This window comes from Pistacia vera, unplaced genomic scaffold, assembly GCF_008641045.1.
Source record: "Pistacia vera cultivar Batoury unplaced genomic scaffold, PisVer_v2 Contig378, whole genome shotgun sequence".
NCBI lineage: Eukaryota > Viridiplantae > Streptophyta > Magnoliopsida > Sapindales > Anacardiaceae > Pistacia > Pistacia vera.
Genome location: NW_022196199.1, coordinates 127967 through 144062, shown reverse-complemented (window position 1 = coordinate 144062; position 16096 = coordinate 127967). Strand labels below are relative to the sequence as shown.

The 16096-nt window shown below is 33.4% G+C and overlaps 2 protein-coding genes across 2 annotated transcripts; both read left to right on the top strand.

The window, feature by feature from the left end:
- Nucleotides 1-38: 38 nt before the first annotated feature.
- Nucleotides 39-3610, top strand: LOC116140780 (serine/threonine-protein kinase Nek5-like). The gene is made up of 4 exons (XM_031426358.1): nt 39-109; nt 451-502; nt 584-1237; nt 1362-3610. The coding sequence occupies exons 1-4, from the start codon at nt 39-41 to the stop codon at nt 3036-3038; spliced, it is 2454 nt and encodes an 817-aa protein (XP_031282218.1). The 3' UTR covers nt 3039-3610.
- Nucleotides 3611-4803: 1193 nt separating this feature from the next.
- On the top strand, nt 4804-5433 carry LOC116140779 (NDR1/HIN1-like protein 26). Its single transcript, XM_031426356.1, has one exon. The coding sequence runs from the start codon at nt 4804-4806 to the stop codon at nt 5431-5433; it is 630 nt and encodes a 209-aa protein (XP_031282216.1).
- The last annotated feature ends 10663 nt before the right edge of the window (nt 5434-16096 follow it).

The following is a 16096-nucleotide window of genomic DNA, read 5'->3' as shown; positions in this document are numbered from 1 at the left end:
AATTAACCTGATTTTCATTCTACTTCTCTGTTCAGGATATGGCAGGGTTGATAAGCAAGATAAACCGTTCCTCAATTGGCCCTTTACCTTCATGCTATTCGCCATCACTGTAAGTTTTCATGTGCTGTCTGTGTATCATTCTTGCATGTATACATAATACTTATAATATTCATGGGATTTTATTATTATAGTAAATGCTCTAACTTGGTGGTTGCTGGGCATTTGATTTTATGAGACTAGGTGGTGATGGTAGACTGTGGGGTCATGCAGCATGTGTGCTTGTGTCTGGGTGTTGATTTTATTTTTCACTGGGCTAGGAGAGGGGAGGGGTTATTGTTAATTTGGAAGCAAGACTCATTCTTTTTCATGTACTTGCCTCATCACCAGGTGTTGATAATCAATACTTAACAGCATGATAAATATGTTAATTGATTGATTTTACATAAACAGGAAAACTCTTATCAAAGGTATGTTGAGAAAGAACCCCGAGCATCGGCCAAGTGTAAGCATTCTCCGACACGCTGTGTCAACTTTAAGATAAGCTGGATTTCATCTTAATAGTTTAAATTTAAACTTTGGTCAGGCATCAGAAATTTTAAAGCACCCATACCTGCAGCATTATGTTGATCAATACCGTCCATCTTTTAGTCCTCCAGCAACGTCCTCCTCAGAGAAGCCTATTACAACTGCTCGTGAATCTAGGAAGAATATGGCTGAAAGCCAGAACAGTAATAGTTCAAGTAGTGATAAAGACAGTCTTCTTTCAAGTGATAGAAACACCGCAACAATTGTGTCCAACAGTGAAAGTAAAGCCACTGACACAGATTTAATTTCCATTGATGACGATGATGACTCTGAGCAGCCTCCACCAAGCGAAGAAGAACATGGCTCTGATGTTTGCATTGTCAAGATGGACGAAAGAAGGGTGATGAAACCCTCTCTTGGTGAACAGGGATCCAATGTCGAATCTAAGCAGCCAAAAACCATTAGAAGTATAATGATGGCTTTGAAAGAAGGCAAAGCTAGAGAAAATGGTTCCCCAATGAGAGGCAATCGCATAAAGGCTGTAGGTGTGCCAACCCAAAGAAGTAACACAGAAGCTTCACCCAAAGTCCTGAAACCCAGTGCTGTTGCTCCTGGTTTGAAGTCTAATGCAGATACACCAGTGGTTGCACAAGCAAAATTAGTAGTTGATTCTGCGAAACGGATGCCAGGATCAAATCCCTTAAAACATCAGGTATATCATTAGTTTGTGTTTCCTATCCTATTTCAATATTATTTTGACATGTTTACTGATTTAGTCGCGCCAACCCACCCCCACACCCCCCACCCCCCGCGAAAACAATGATTCATCTCTACAGTTACCTGTTATTGACTCCTCTCCCAAGACAAAACCTAGACATGAAGGGGTTCCTCCTCCTGTTCCAGTGAAACATGTTGAAGATGGACTCCCTGCTAAGCCGAGGCAAAGGACTCCTCCTTCCAATACTGTGAGACGAACTTCATTTCTTGGAAGGATGAGGCAAGTTGGAATTGACTCTCCAAACACAGTGAACAACACCGTGAAACTGGCTCCAAATGTGATAAATCAGGAGCCTGAGAGTATTCCTCATCAAGTGCCCAATGGTCGCTTAACTCATGTTTATAGGGAGAGCTCACATGAGTCCAAGAAGGCTGTTGTTGGACCTTCCAAAGCAATGCAAACTGATAGCATCAATTCTGTATCGTCATCAGTGTCAATTCATGCATTTGAGCTTTGTGATGATGCCACAACTCCTTTTATTGACATGGCAGAACAGATAGACGCTGATCATGTTACAGTAACCCACTCAGATGCCTTAGAATCACATCCACGCAGCTGCTCACCTACTTCTTTGCTATCTGAGATGCCTGGAAATATGTCTGGGCAAAACCATGAATATGATCATAAAACTGTTACATGCTCGGATGAAATCTCGGGGGCTGTCTCAGATCTTCAGAATATAGTTACTGATGGGCAAGTGAGCTCAAATGCAGCCATTCAGAGTTCTGAAGAAATATTTGATTGTAAAGAGGAAATCCCTTTAAACAGGCCTTGTAGTATGGATGATACACCTCTAAGCAGGCCTACTACTATTGATATTACCCCTATTGTCAGGCCTAGTTCTATTGATAATAGCACTATAAGCAGGCCTATCGATATTACCACTATAATAAGGCCTAATACTGTCGACAATACCCCTGTAAGCAGGCCTAGTATTATTGATGATACTCCTGCAAGCAAGCCCAGTAGTAGGCCTGATATACTGCTCCAATCAAATACGTCGTCTGCATCTAATAATAGTGATGAAAAATTTAGTCTAAGGGAACTTCTATCTTCAGTAGCAGAAACTACTGCTTCTGTTCCCCCACCTATTTCTCCTAGTCAAAACAGTTTGCAGCTAGATAAAGGAACTATTTTGCAAAGTCCAGCTATTGAAAAGCCAGCTGCTGCGCAACGTTCTCCTGCTTTTGATGATGTCATACATGTTATAAGGCACAGCAGTTTCCGGGTCGGGAGTGAGCAGCCGGTACTGGAAACTGTAGAGATGGGAGTTCAAAATGTAGATGTTGGGAAGCTCATAAATGTGGTGAGGGATGAATTGGAAATGAGGAACATGACCTCCCCAGTGGCCCTGAAATCATCTAGTAGCTCTGACGCTGTTAGTTTGAAATCAAGTTTTTCGGATCATTTAAGTAACAAGGAAATGGATGTAAGAAATCCCACTTTAGTTCCAATATATAATTCTTCTGAGCAAACAAAACCAAATTCCCCCACAATGCAAGAGGAAACACCAGCAAAGGAAATCTTAGATGTTAAGTCTTTCAGGCAGAGGGCAGAGGCACTTGAAGGGCTTTTAGAACTATCAGCGGAGCTGCTGCAGCAAAATAGATTGGAAGAGCTTGCAGTTGTTCTGAAGCCTTTTGGTAAAGACAAGGTCTCCCCAAGGGAGACAGCTATCTGGTTAGCAAAGAGTCTTAAAGGAATGATGATTGAGGAATGTGGACGGAGTTCATGAAACATCATGTCTGGCAGTAAGCTTGTTTTTATTTTTAGTTAATTGATATTGTAATAGTAATTCTTAGTTTTTTGTCATGCTTTTGCATATTCAAGTTCCATTTGAATTGTTAAACGGAACAATCGCATCTGTTCTTTGTCGTCTTCTCATTTTGTAGTTCTTTTAGTGCATTTTGTTGTACATAGTGGCAATACAGATTACATGATCTTGTCTTTGAGCCAAATGTATTGATATGAAGTAGTATGTGGTGTATGTAAGTTTCAGTGAAATTGTTAATAAGGTGTCTCTACGGTTGTTCTTGGCTGATTTAAATTAGATAATCTCTGGAGAAATAAAGATAGATTGCATGGCTACAGCGGGAATTTACCTTCAGTTTAGGATGAGTTGAAGGCAGATACATTCTCTTAGCCCTTTATCCAAGAGCTTAAGCAGTTATCATTTTATAATGAATTTTGGTCTTTTTATTTTTTTTTATTTTTTTATTTTTTGTGTGTGCGCTCTTTCTCAGTTTTTGAATATATGAACAGGTTTGTAAAAAGTATATAAAAGGACCGGGGGTTCTTCTTTGATATAGTTGAAGACAGTGAATATAGCAGTTATCTTTGCATCTAAAAGTTGGGAGAGTAGATAACATGGTATTGCTTATCTTAATTATGAACAATGTTACTTGATCAAAAATTGAAATTAAGTTATCTGAAACTAGAAATGTCTATGCTTTTGCTTCTCTGTGTATATGGATTGCTCTAACTACTATTGTTTTCTTTTTTATTAACTTTTTGTTTGGGTAAACATGGGGATAGTCAAGTACAATTTCCTTCGAAGAAAAAAAAAATAGTCTAAAGTATGTACTTCATGAAATCGACAAATGACAAGTCTTTTGAGATGTTTTATGAGATAAATAAGTTCAACTTAAAGTTTTAGGTCGCTTGTGTACCATCAGTTGTTCTTAGACATGAACGTGGTCTGCAGATACTCATTTTATTAAAAGGTATAATAGCTAATTGCATGCGTATTTTTACATCCTCAAGGTGTCAATTTCTATCTTTGAATCTGAATAAATATTTTGTATGTGAAAATATTGCTTCCTGGACTCAGTAGCAGATTCGAAAACAATCATCTTATCACTTTAAATTATTATTGCGTTGATGCATATATTAGTATTGTTCCCAGGGTTATAACCATTAATTAGTTGTAGTATTCTCTGAATTGCTGAATGTTGGTATAGTTTTTGATAACTACAGTGGGCGAAAGTTCAAAAGATAGGAAGCGCCCGTCACTGAACGGTTTTGACGTGAAACAGAATATTAATTATCATTGAAATTGGGTAGTCACGAATAGTGTTATTTGGCATATTGAAAAGTTTGTTAACCAAAGATTCTTTTGCCTTTTTTGAGCATGCACGATTTAAAAGCCACAATACCAATGAAACGCGGCACTTTGCAGTTACAACAAAGCCTAAAGGGAGGCTGAAGGGAGTATGATCTGTACATGTTATGCGTTTATTTTTCCTTTCCAGTAGCTATCAATACATCTTCTTCCTGGCTTCTAAGAAATTGCTTTTAGTCAATGTATTTCCTTGATTCTATATATAAAGTATATGAGACAATTCCATTAACATCCAAACAGAATCTTCTACGCGGTTTCCAATCTCCATTTAAATTCCTCTCTCTCCCCCTCTTTTTCTACCTTCTTTTCCCATACCCCATAACAGGCAATCTGTTGTCTCTCTGACATCCAAGAAAATAACTAACAGAAGCAGTCTCTTATGTCGAATCCTAATCACAACCGGAGTTCTCTCTGCGTTCAGCGATTGATGATTCTACTGGTTTTGTTCTTTGTATTGATTATCGTTGTTATCTCCATTGCATGGTTGATTTTGCATCCCATTCGTCCAGTTTTCACTCTCAATTCACTCACCATATCAAACTTCACTCTCTTAAACTCTCGAGTAAACGCAGATTATGATTTAGAAATCTCTTTAAAGAACCCCAACAAGAAGGTGGCCTTGAGCATCGATCATTTCCATGTTTCCGTGTCATATCAAGGTAAACAAATTCTCTCTCTCTCAAAACCAATGATTGCGCTCGTGGAGTTAGACAAAACTAGTCAACGTAATTTAAGTACACAGTTACGTCCCAGAGATTCTTTGGGTTACTTGGTGGACAAAGAGTTGTTCAATTTTTTGGGCACAGATTTGAGCAAAAGATTGTTGAATTTGACAGTAGAAGTTAAGATTAGAACAAGATTCATATCTAAGATTTGGCCAACAAAGGAAACTCGCATGAAGGTTTCATGCAACAACTTAAATGTCGAATTCGAAGCTGCAAAAGAATCAGTCCCTGGAACAGGGAAGCTCAATGGTGGAGGAGAGCAATGCAGAGTTGACTTTTTTTAGCTTCATTAATTTTTGCTCATATTGAGGCACATATTCTTTTTATTCTTGTGCTCAATTTTTAAACAGTGGACTCAGTGGGTTTAGGATTTTTTTTTGTTATTCCCCTGATTTCTCTAAATTGTGGTTTAGGGTGTTGTGATATATTCAAATAAACATTGATTTTTATCTCTATTTCTTATGTAAGTAAAATAATGTGTAATTTATACGGTTGAAAAGAGAAATTAAAAGATTGTGGAAAGTCTAATCATATTCTTGTTACCATGAAATGACCCTTAAAAATGTTTTACCTTGTGAAATTGTAATAAGATTTTATATAAAATGTCACTATTGGACGGTGATTGAATGTTGGAGAATATTTCCATCCCAAAATGGAGGAATTTTCACAGAAATAGCATACTACATGAATAACATAATTAAAACCCAAAATGGAGGAATTTTCACATAGATGACTTGATTAACAAAAATAGGTTTATTATCATTAGAGGAAACTTTTATTTTAAACTAAAAGAAAAAAGACATAAGTGTCATTTGCATCAACAAGCCAACATTTTTTTTTTTATAAGAACACTTTTTTATTTGAGTTAATAACATTAATCCTCTTCAAATGTTACATAGTAACAAAAATTCCCTTGAAGTTTCCAAAATAATAATAATAAAAAAAAAATCTCCTTTTATTAATTAATTGTTAGTGAGTCATTAAAATTTATAACGTTATCACTTATAAGTTAATAAATATTATCAAATTGTCCTCTTATCGTTTATTATCGAATTTTTGTTATTTCTGAAATGTCATGAGATTAATGTTATTAACTCTTTTTATTAATGAACAAATACTTTATGACATTTATTAACAATAAATGAACACATTTTTTTTTTAAAGTGTCCTTTAATTAATAAAAAGTGTCAATTGAGTGATTAAATGAAATGTAGCCTTTTTCAACATAGAAATAATATATTGCATGAATAACTTAATTAAAAAAGTCAAACCCTGAGCAGTCAAAATGGAGATTTAGGGAGTAGACGTATCCAAGATTTGTAGTGAGTGGGTTTAAAATATTTAAGTTATAAATTTACAATAAAATATATATTAAAGTCTCAAATGTCAAATCTTATAACTTAGGCTTTTTAAAATATAGGAATTTAATTTTCCAATTTTAAACCCAATTTATTAAACTCAACAAAAACATATTCATGATCTTTTATCAATTAAGAGAGCCGAAAAAAAAAAAGAGCCCCAAATCTTATAACTTAGATTTAAAAAAAAAAAAAATACACTAATCCAATAAAATTCAACTCATAAACCAATGAAAACTTATCAAATCCAACTCTAAATATCAAGCAATTAACCAATTATCAAAATTAAACCAAATCCTCAAATCTTTATGACTTAAGGTTTCATCAATTCTTTAAACCAATTCAAAAATTAACTTAATAATTAACCAAAATTTGTCAAACCCAATTTAAAACAATAATTAATTAACCCATATCTCAACATAAATAAAATTAAATCAAAACTCACACCAAAATTTAGAAATTTAATCTTCCAATTTCAAACCCATTTATTAAACTCAACAAAAGCTCATAATTAACGATTTTTCATCAATCAAGAAAGTTAAACGGAAAAGATTTTTAAGCAAAAATAAATAAATTTGCATCATCTTCTCTTGTAACCTCCAAAAGAATAGTCTTTCTTAAGAATCTAATTAAAGAAGAAGAAAATATGAGAGAGAATGAGAGGAAATGAAAAAGAGGAAAAAAAAAAAAAAGTGTTAATTAATTCAAAATTTTGTGGGGTCAAAATTTAAATTTCATAATATATAAGGACTATTTTAATTTATTTTCAAAAGTTGAGTGGTTCAATTGAATCCACAATTGTGTATGTGGTTATGTGCCTTGGAAGTAGGTACGTATAAATATAGAATAATACTAAACATACAATATTTCTTATATAACATTGATAAAAGATGATTAGGTGAAAGTTTAATTTTAATTTAAAATCTGTTAATCATATTTTATCACGTAACATTGTATGAAAAATAGTATTACTTATAAATTTACCACGTAATATTGTATGAAAAATAATATTACTTATAAATATAATACTTTGACTTGTCACGTAAGTGTTTTTTAACCACAAACAATCACTTTTAACAAGAGAGATCTAGAAGGAAAGGAAGCAGGAAAGAAGAAGAGTAAGCTTGAACTATTTTTCTGCTTTCTAGAAAGAAATTAAATACTCCTTTTAAAAACCATGAAGATGTAGGTGGTCAAAAGATGAATTGAAACACTGAAGACTTATTCAAAGAAGATTTTAGAAAAAAGGTACTTTATTTTATTTTTTCATATCTTTTCTTCAAAATTAAATATTGATTTGAATAAATAAATACAATTTCCACATATATATGTTCTTATGCAAGTACAACCCTTTCAAACTAAAATATAATGGATTCACTTTCCTTGTATAAAAAACATTTTTTTTTTACCATTTTTCTAATGTAATCCCATTAATGAAACGAAGACAAATAAAGATGAGTTTTGTATATTTATTATCTTTTTCTACTTATTCTTTCCTTTAGTAAGTCACACATTCAATAATCCAATGTATGGAGAAAGTTACTGTTGTTCAATAATGTAATTAATATATTTGCAAATTCATGATTATTAGAAAGATGCCAACTTCAACCACACATGCCAATCAATTAATAACTTGAACTTAAGCTCAAAATAAATACATTAACTTATCAAAAAATCATAATAGTATAAAATTGTAATAACTTAATATTATTTGACTTTTGAATTATTGACCATAAATCTAAAGGGATGAGATTTTTTAATTTAAATTTATGACTTAATTTGAAACACAAATTTATGACCATCATCCATTTATTGCAATCCAACAGGTGTTAGATGGAAGTTGGAGGTTGTTATTTTCATTGTCATCTCATCAACTTTTAAACCGTTAGATTATCATGAATTTATGGTTGAAAATTTGTGTCAACAATTTAAGTCATAAATTTAAATTAAAAGATCCTGTCCCAAATTTAAAATAGGTGAATAGAGTTAAGAAAATGTTGAAGATAGTTATTTTGTACCACATCAGTATATTAACTATTAGATTACAATAGAATCAATATATTCATAACTATTAATTAATATTGTTGGGGATAAAATCTTTGTTGAAGGGATACAGAGATAAAATATTTGTTGAGGGACATTTAAAAAAAAAAGAAAAATCATCAAAGTGGATCTAAAAGGGACCTAAGAGTCCGTTTGGCACTGCTTCTACGAGTAGAGCTTAAGGGAGAAGAATTTATTAGGAAAAAGTAAAAGAGTTTTCTAGTATTAATTTATCAAAAGGGTTTTAATATATAAGAATAGATCAAGAGAAATTTAAAAGATTGAATAGAGAAATTTTTAAAATTTCAATATTTTTAATAAAGTAAAAAAGAGCTTGTGGAAAAAGCTCAAATTTTAAGCTTCTCCTATAAACCCTAAAATAGTTGTTTTATAACTTTTGAAATACAATCAAATAACCTAAAAAAAACTCAGAACTGCTTATAGGATTATAAAAGCTATTTTGTCCAGTAAAGAAGCCAATCAAACAAACTCTAAAGAGACCAAACACAGGTTTTGCTATAATGTATATGTCTGTAACAATACATCAACGTGAAACTTGTAAACCAAAAACATAAAATTTATAATATAAACGTTTACAATCATGTATTAAAGCCACCAAACACAATACTCAAGGTCAATTGCTGGGGTAATGGATGAGCTATAGCTCTACACCCAAGTTCAAACAATAAGCCAATAACCCAATATTTTAGCAATTAAATGCATGATTATACACCCTTTTCACCTGCTGTGATTAAAGTACAGATGTCATTTTCGGAACAGAATTAAACCAACAGGATTGTTGGTTGTTTGAAGGCTACAAACAGCCCAAGGCAAGGACAGGCTGTACAAAATACGGCCGCCCCTGCTAGTCTTCTAGGCCGTGGCGGCTTGGCTTCACGGAATGACATTCTATCACCGTCACACGGAATAAGAGATTCAATTGTAAAGAATTGAATTGGTTTGTCACACGGAATGACTTTATATGGGTTAATGTATATGGATTATAGAAGAAAGTGGGATCGTTTTAACAATTCTTTTAGGAAGATACGTGGTTATGTTGTAAAAAGAGGCACAAAAGCATCTAAGTTCTGCTAATGGTGAGTCAATAATACGAAATGACAAAATCATCCATCATTTATGTTTGACTGAGTGTATTAATAACAGAAACATCCTAAACTAACTCAAAACAGCTGTCATTCCATGGAAATCAGTTGTACAATTAAAATTTTTTAAATAGAAATCAAAGAGAGAGCCAATAAAAAATTGAATTAGACATGACAAGAAAAACCCAAGAAGCTAGGGCTCCATTTGGTTCCCTTTTGGGAATACTAGTATTAGTATTTCCAATAAAATTAAACAGTAAAATTGTTAAAACTCACAGTATTATTCAACTTTTTTTAAATCCCTTAAATTTGTTAATTTAATTAAATACCTCTAAATATTTTTTTTAGAAATTACAAAAACACCCCAACAATCCACATTTACCAGATTCTGATCACCACTGCTGGAAAATGGCCAGAATCTGGTAAAATGGCGCACTACCGGCTGAATCTGGCCAGTAGTGCGCCGATCTAGCCTTTTCCGTCCAGATCCACGATGGATATGGCCAGAAAAGGCCATATCGGAGCACGACTGACAAGATCCAGCCGGTCATGCGCCGATACGGCCACTCTAGCCACCCTCTGGCGGTGGTGGCCGGCTATCATATTTTTTGGGTGGGTTGGGGGTGTTTTTGTTAACTTTTAATGTTTTATTATAGGGGTGTTTAGCAAATAAATAAATATATGGGGTATTTTTATTAATTTCCAAATCCTACATTGTAATACCCGCCCAATTCAACTTTTTTTAACTTTTTTCACAAAACTTTTCTAAAAAGTGTAAAAAAGTGAACCAAACGGAGCCTAGATGTCCGTGGGTTTTTACTCAAACGGGTTAGATAATACCTTAGGGTCCGTTTGTTTTGGTATTTTGGATAGGATTTTGGGAATAATATTGGGTAGTTGAATAGGGTGAGTATTACGAGGTAAAATTTAAAAATTCACAAAAAACCCCTTAGGTTTGCTAATTTAACAAAAGATCCCAATATATAAAAATTTTGTAAAATGATAAAAACACCCCCACCCACCCACAATGCTAGATTCTGACCACCACCGTCGGAATCTGGCCGAAAAATGGCGTTACGACGCAGACTGGTCGGATTTGGCCGGTCATGCGTCGATATGGCCTTTTACAGCCAGATTCACCACTGATCTGGCCGGAAAAGGCCAGATCTGGCCTTCGACGGTCAGAAAATGCCAGATTTGGCCGTCAGCGACGGCCAAAGATATGGCTGTCGTTGACCGTCAACGACGATCATTTCTTTGGCCGTTGTTAACGGCCAGATCGATGAATTATCGGCCATTTCCGGTCGTTTCTACGCCATTGTGACAGATTCTGGCAACCACCGACGGTGGTTGTCGGAATCTAACAACTATGGGTGAGTGGGGGTGTTTTTGTTAATTTTTAAACTTTTTTTTTCTAGGGGGTGTTTAATTAAATTAATAAACTTAAGGGGTTTAAAAATAATTAAAAAATATAATAGTATTTCTCAAATAATAAAACAAACAAGTATTTTGGGAATATGATTGAGAATATAGATAGGAATAACAAAACAAACGGAGCCTTAAATACTATGTGAAATAGGTAATTATAACTACTTTTGGATGATCGAATGATTCGACTAGGAATGAGAAGCAAGTCGAGCAGTTTGCAAGCTACTCGAGCTCCGCTCGTGAAAAGCTTGAACTCGATTCGAAGTTAATCGAGTCAAGCTCGAGCTTGAGCTCGAGTGGCTCGTTTAAGGGGTCGAGCCGAGTTCAATCTAGACGAAGCTTAGCTCAATAGGCTCACAAGCCTCATCACGCTTGCAGGGCCAAATTACAAGTTTTGTAACTTTTTTATTTTCAAGTTTTTAAAATGACTAACAACCTCCTGAGGGCTGTTTTCGAGCTGAACCGAGCCAACTTTTTGGTTTAACGAGGTCGGCTCGTGAAAGGGGAGGAGAATTCGAGTTCGAGCTGAGCCGAGCCTCTGATTTCCTGGCTCGGCTCGTGAAGGGAGGAGAGGATTTCGAGCCTGGCTCGCGAACTAGCTTAACGAGCCGAGTTAGAGCCGACTAGTGAGCCATTAAAAAAACATGCATTTTTTTTTTAAAATTCCAAGCAAATTCTTCTCTCTCTAATTTAATACTCGCTTTCTCTTGTTTTTTTTCTCTCGAATTTATTACTTTTTTTTGCTTTCTCTTCTTTTCTCTCTCTCTCTCTCTCTGTCTCTCTCTCATTTATTACTCCTTTACTTTCTCTTCTTTTCTCTCTCTCTAATGGCTCCCCGTTCTCTTATTTTCTCTTCCTTTCTTTCTTTCTCCTTGTTTCCTTTGCTCTTTCCACCAACTCTAAGGGGGCTTTTGGTTCAGAGAATATTAGATTACTGGGAATGTTAGATTACTGGAAAGTTAGATTACCTTGAAGATTACTGAGAATCTTTAAGAAAATGTGTTTGGTTAATTGATGGGTATGTTATATTAATATGTTTGTTTGGAAGGAATAAATTGGTGGGTATGTTATTTAAATTATTGAATTGTCCTCTAATTAAATATTATTATTATATTACTTTTTAATATTAATTATTATTTGGATTATATAACCTCCTCTGTATTTAAAAACTTAGCAAAAACAACCCCATAATAAAAGTTTGAAAAATCAACAAAGAACCCCGACAGCCCAGCCACTGCCGCCTGCCGGCAACCACTGTAGGCTGCCGGCAACCTAACGGAGCATGAAAGGCAGGAAATGGCTAGACGTGACAGATCCGGCAGTCAACGGCCAGATCTGGCACGATCTGGCCATTTTCGGCCTTCCGTACGCCACTCCGACTGTGGCGGTTGCCCGCGGCAAGTGGGTGGGGGTGGTGGCTTGGGTGGGCTACAATTTGTTTTGAATTTAAGGGTAGTTTTGTTCAAAAAGTTAAGTAATTTGGGTGAAATAGTAAAAGTCATATTTATGTAAATAAATTTAAAAATAAGGGCATTATTGTCCTAAAATTTTATTAATAAGGGATAGAATTGTAACAAAAAAAGATAACCCTGGTAATCTTAGAATACCTAAGAAAATGGAGGTAATCAGTTTACCTCCAATATTACTAATAGTAACCACTATTGGTATTTGAAGATTACCGATATCTTATATTACTTGACAACCAAACATGATAATCAAGTAATATAAGATGACTTAACCCAGTAATCTCACATAACCCCCAACCAAACGCCCTCTAAAGGTATTCTCACTGCCCTTTTGCTCTAGGGTTTTATATTTTCTACTGCTTTCTGATCTCTCTTTTGGTAACAAAACCCATATTCCAAATTGAAAAGAAAATTCGACTTATTTTCTTTTAACTTTCCCTTGGCCCCTTTCTTTTTTGTTTAACCCATCTTTCTCTTCCTTTTTTGCTACTTATTAGTCCTTTGCTTTCTCTTCTTTTCTCTCTCTCTCTAATGGCTCCTATTTCTCTTATTTTCTCTTCCTTTCTTTCCTTCTTTTCCCTTGTTTCCCCTACTCTCTCCACCAACTTTGACGACGACAACTTGCCTGAAATAGTTTGATTTGGTTTACAATAAAGGGTTTTAGTCGCGTTTTTAGGGATTTTAACATCAGGGGGTTCTTTGTCATTTATGCAAACTTTTTGTTTTAAAAATTTTAGTTTAATCCCCCATACTTTATAAAACCCCGAAAACACCCTTAATAATTCGAGCCTGGCTCGGCTTGCGAGCCTAACAAGCTGAGCTGAGGCAGGTTTGAACTCGGCTCGTGCTCTCTCACGAATCGAGCTAAGTAGGCTCAATTCTAGATGAGGCGAGCCGTTAATGAGCCGTACTCGAGCCGAGTTGGCTCGCCTCATTGAACAATCCTACCCCCTTCTCACAATAAACTCGAAGCTCGAGTACCCACCCATACTTGCGAGTTTGAGCTTGAGCTTGAGCCCGAGCTCGACTCGAACTCGACACTGTTCATCACGAACCGTGCTTGAGTGTCTAGATACTTGGCTCAGCTCGGCTCGGCTTGTATACACCCCTAAGTTCAACAAAGACTCTTGGGTATATTACTCAAGAGATTATGGGTTCGAATCCTTCCTCCAGTGCTAATAGAAGTAGTCACTGAAACTCTTACCCTGCTAAGTAGTTATAGGGTCCCGGGAGATTAATTGAGGTGTGTGTAAGTTGGCCTGAACACCTTGATCATTAAAAAAAAAAAAAAATGGTAATTATGGGTTTCACGTAATGAATACCCCATATCCAATCCTTTTACCCATTTAAAATTATTTTAAAAATAATTTTTATGCACTTTTAATATAAAATTGAAACAATTAAAATAAATGGTTAAATCCATATTAATATATTTAATGCAAATATGTGTTTTATATGTTTATGGTAAGTTTCTAAAATATTTAAGTAAATTATTAATACTCTTAATTATTTCGAAATCTGTTACTATAATAGTCATAATTGCATATATTTGCTTCTAAATAAAAAAAAATAATAATAATCATGAGAGCACATTTTGTTAAATAGAAAGATATGAAATTAAATTGACCAAATAATTTTTGTTTAATTATATCCATGATAATTATCTTGCTTAATTATTTTTCAAATCTCCCTATTATAACTATATGTTACTTAATTATTTTCACCTTTCCTTTCATGGATTAATTTATTTCCACCACAATTATAATTTTTCGTCCATGGCATAATCATTTCACAATAATTAATTTTTTTTTCTCCTTTCTTGAAATAATGGAGCGTTGAGAAGTTGATATTTAGACCTAAATCCTTGATTCATTTTGCTTTTTATTGTTAACAATTTTAAAAATAATAATAACATTAAAGTTACAATTATAAATGTGGATACGAATAGACCTAGGACGAAATTATGTAGGGTAATCATATGTATAGATAATTATCTAACAAATTGATCAAAGAATGTCATAAAATTATAATCTTGTATTCAGAAAATAAAATTAAATCTTGCCAAATTGATAGATTAATTTATAAATTTTATTATTAGACACTTATAATATTAAACCAATATTGATAGAATGTATGAATGATTAGCCGAATAGTTTCAACTCAAAATAATATTCGTTTGTTTATATTTTCCACATTTTATATCTTCTTATTTATATTAAATTAAATTAATTGGAAAATCATTTAATGTTTTAAATATAAACTAGGGATCTTAAAATTTAAAAAAAAAAAAAAAAAATCGAACTAAAAACACATTAAAATTTCTGGGTTTGGTGACCCACTACCTATAGAAGTCCAATTAATTAGTATGAAATTTATATTGTAGTGAAAATACTATAATAATTTGTAATTGGGAGAACGAAATTTTCCCACCCAAGGTTTGGCGAAACGACCTTTCTCACCCTTCAAGTTTCAAAATGACACTTGCCCACCCTTCATCAAGTTTTGTCAGTATTTTCTGTTAATATTTGACTGAAAATAAAAAAATACCCTTAAATGGTTTTTTTCTTATTAGTTTATTATAAATTAAAATTTAGTTAAGTCAAAGTCTTTACTTGATTATTTATTGGTTCAAGTGTAAAAATATTTTTTTTTCCTTTGTTTATTTAATTAATTAGGAATATTGATTTTCTATGTTAATTGGTAAAAATGAAAAACATTATAAATTTAGTAGATTATTGAATAATAGTGATGAGATATAGATGACATTATAAATAAATAAATATTAAGATCGTTTAACTTTAAACAATTCCATAGCATTACTCTTTTTTTTTTAGGTGGGGCTAACTATTTTTGCTTTTTTGACTTTTTGGCTAATTAAAAAATAATAAAAAATTTATAAAGTCAAATATTTAAGGGTATTTTTGTCTTTTTAGTAAAATATTAACGAAAAATATAACAATACCTAACTAATGGTGGGAAAGTGTCATTTTAAAACTTGAAGGGTGGAAAAGTGTTGTTTCGCCAAACCTTAGGTGGGAAAATGTCGTTCTCTCTTTGTAATTGTATTTATGGAGTGGTAGTTAGTAGATACAAGTCTAAAGATATTTAAATTTCAAATTTTTATTATTTGCAATAAATTAGATTTGCAATCAAAATATGAGTTTGTATAATAGATAGAACTTAAAATACAAAAACTAAACAGAAAAATACAAAATTCAAGTTAAAAATACATATTAAAATTTATGGATTGGGCAACTCACAACCCAAGTTACCTAACCCAACCCAACCCACTCTTAAAATCTTGAAGAATGGGTTGGGTTGGGTTGGGTAAAACTTCATGCAGGTTATGTCCAAAGTCCAATCCCCTATTTTTATCATCCTAACATAAAATTTAGGTTGCATGATACATTTGATTGTTTTATTATATGATCATGCAATTCATCTTCATGGTTCTAAAATTCATGAAAATGACTTTAAACATAGTGATCAAGAAGTTTTTGAATGTATATAGCTTTTATAATCAAGCTTCAAAATTTCTTATTATTATTA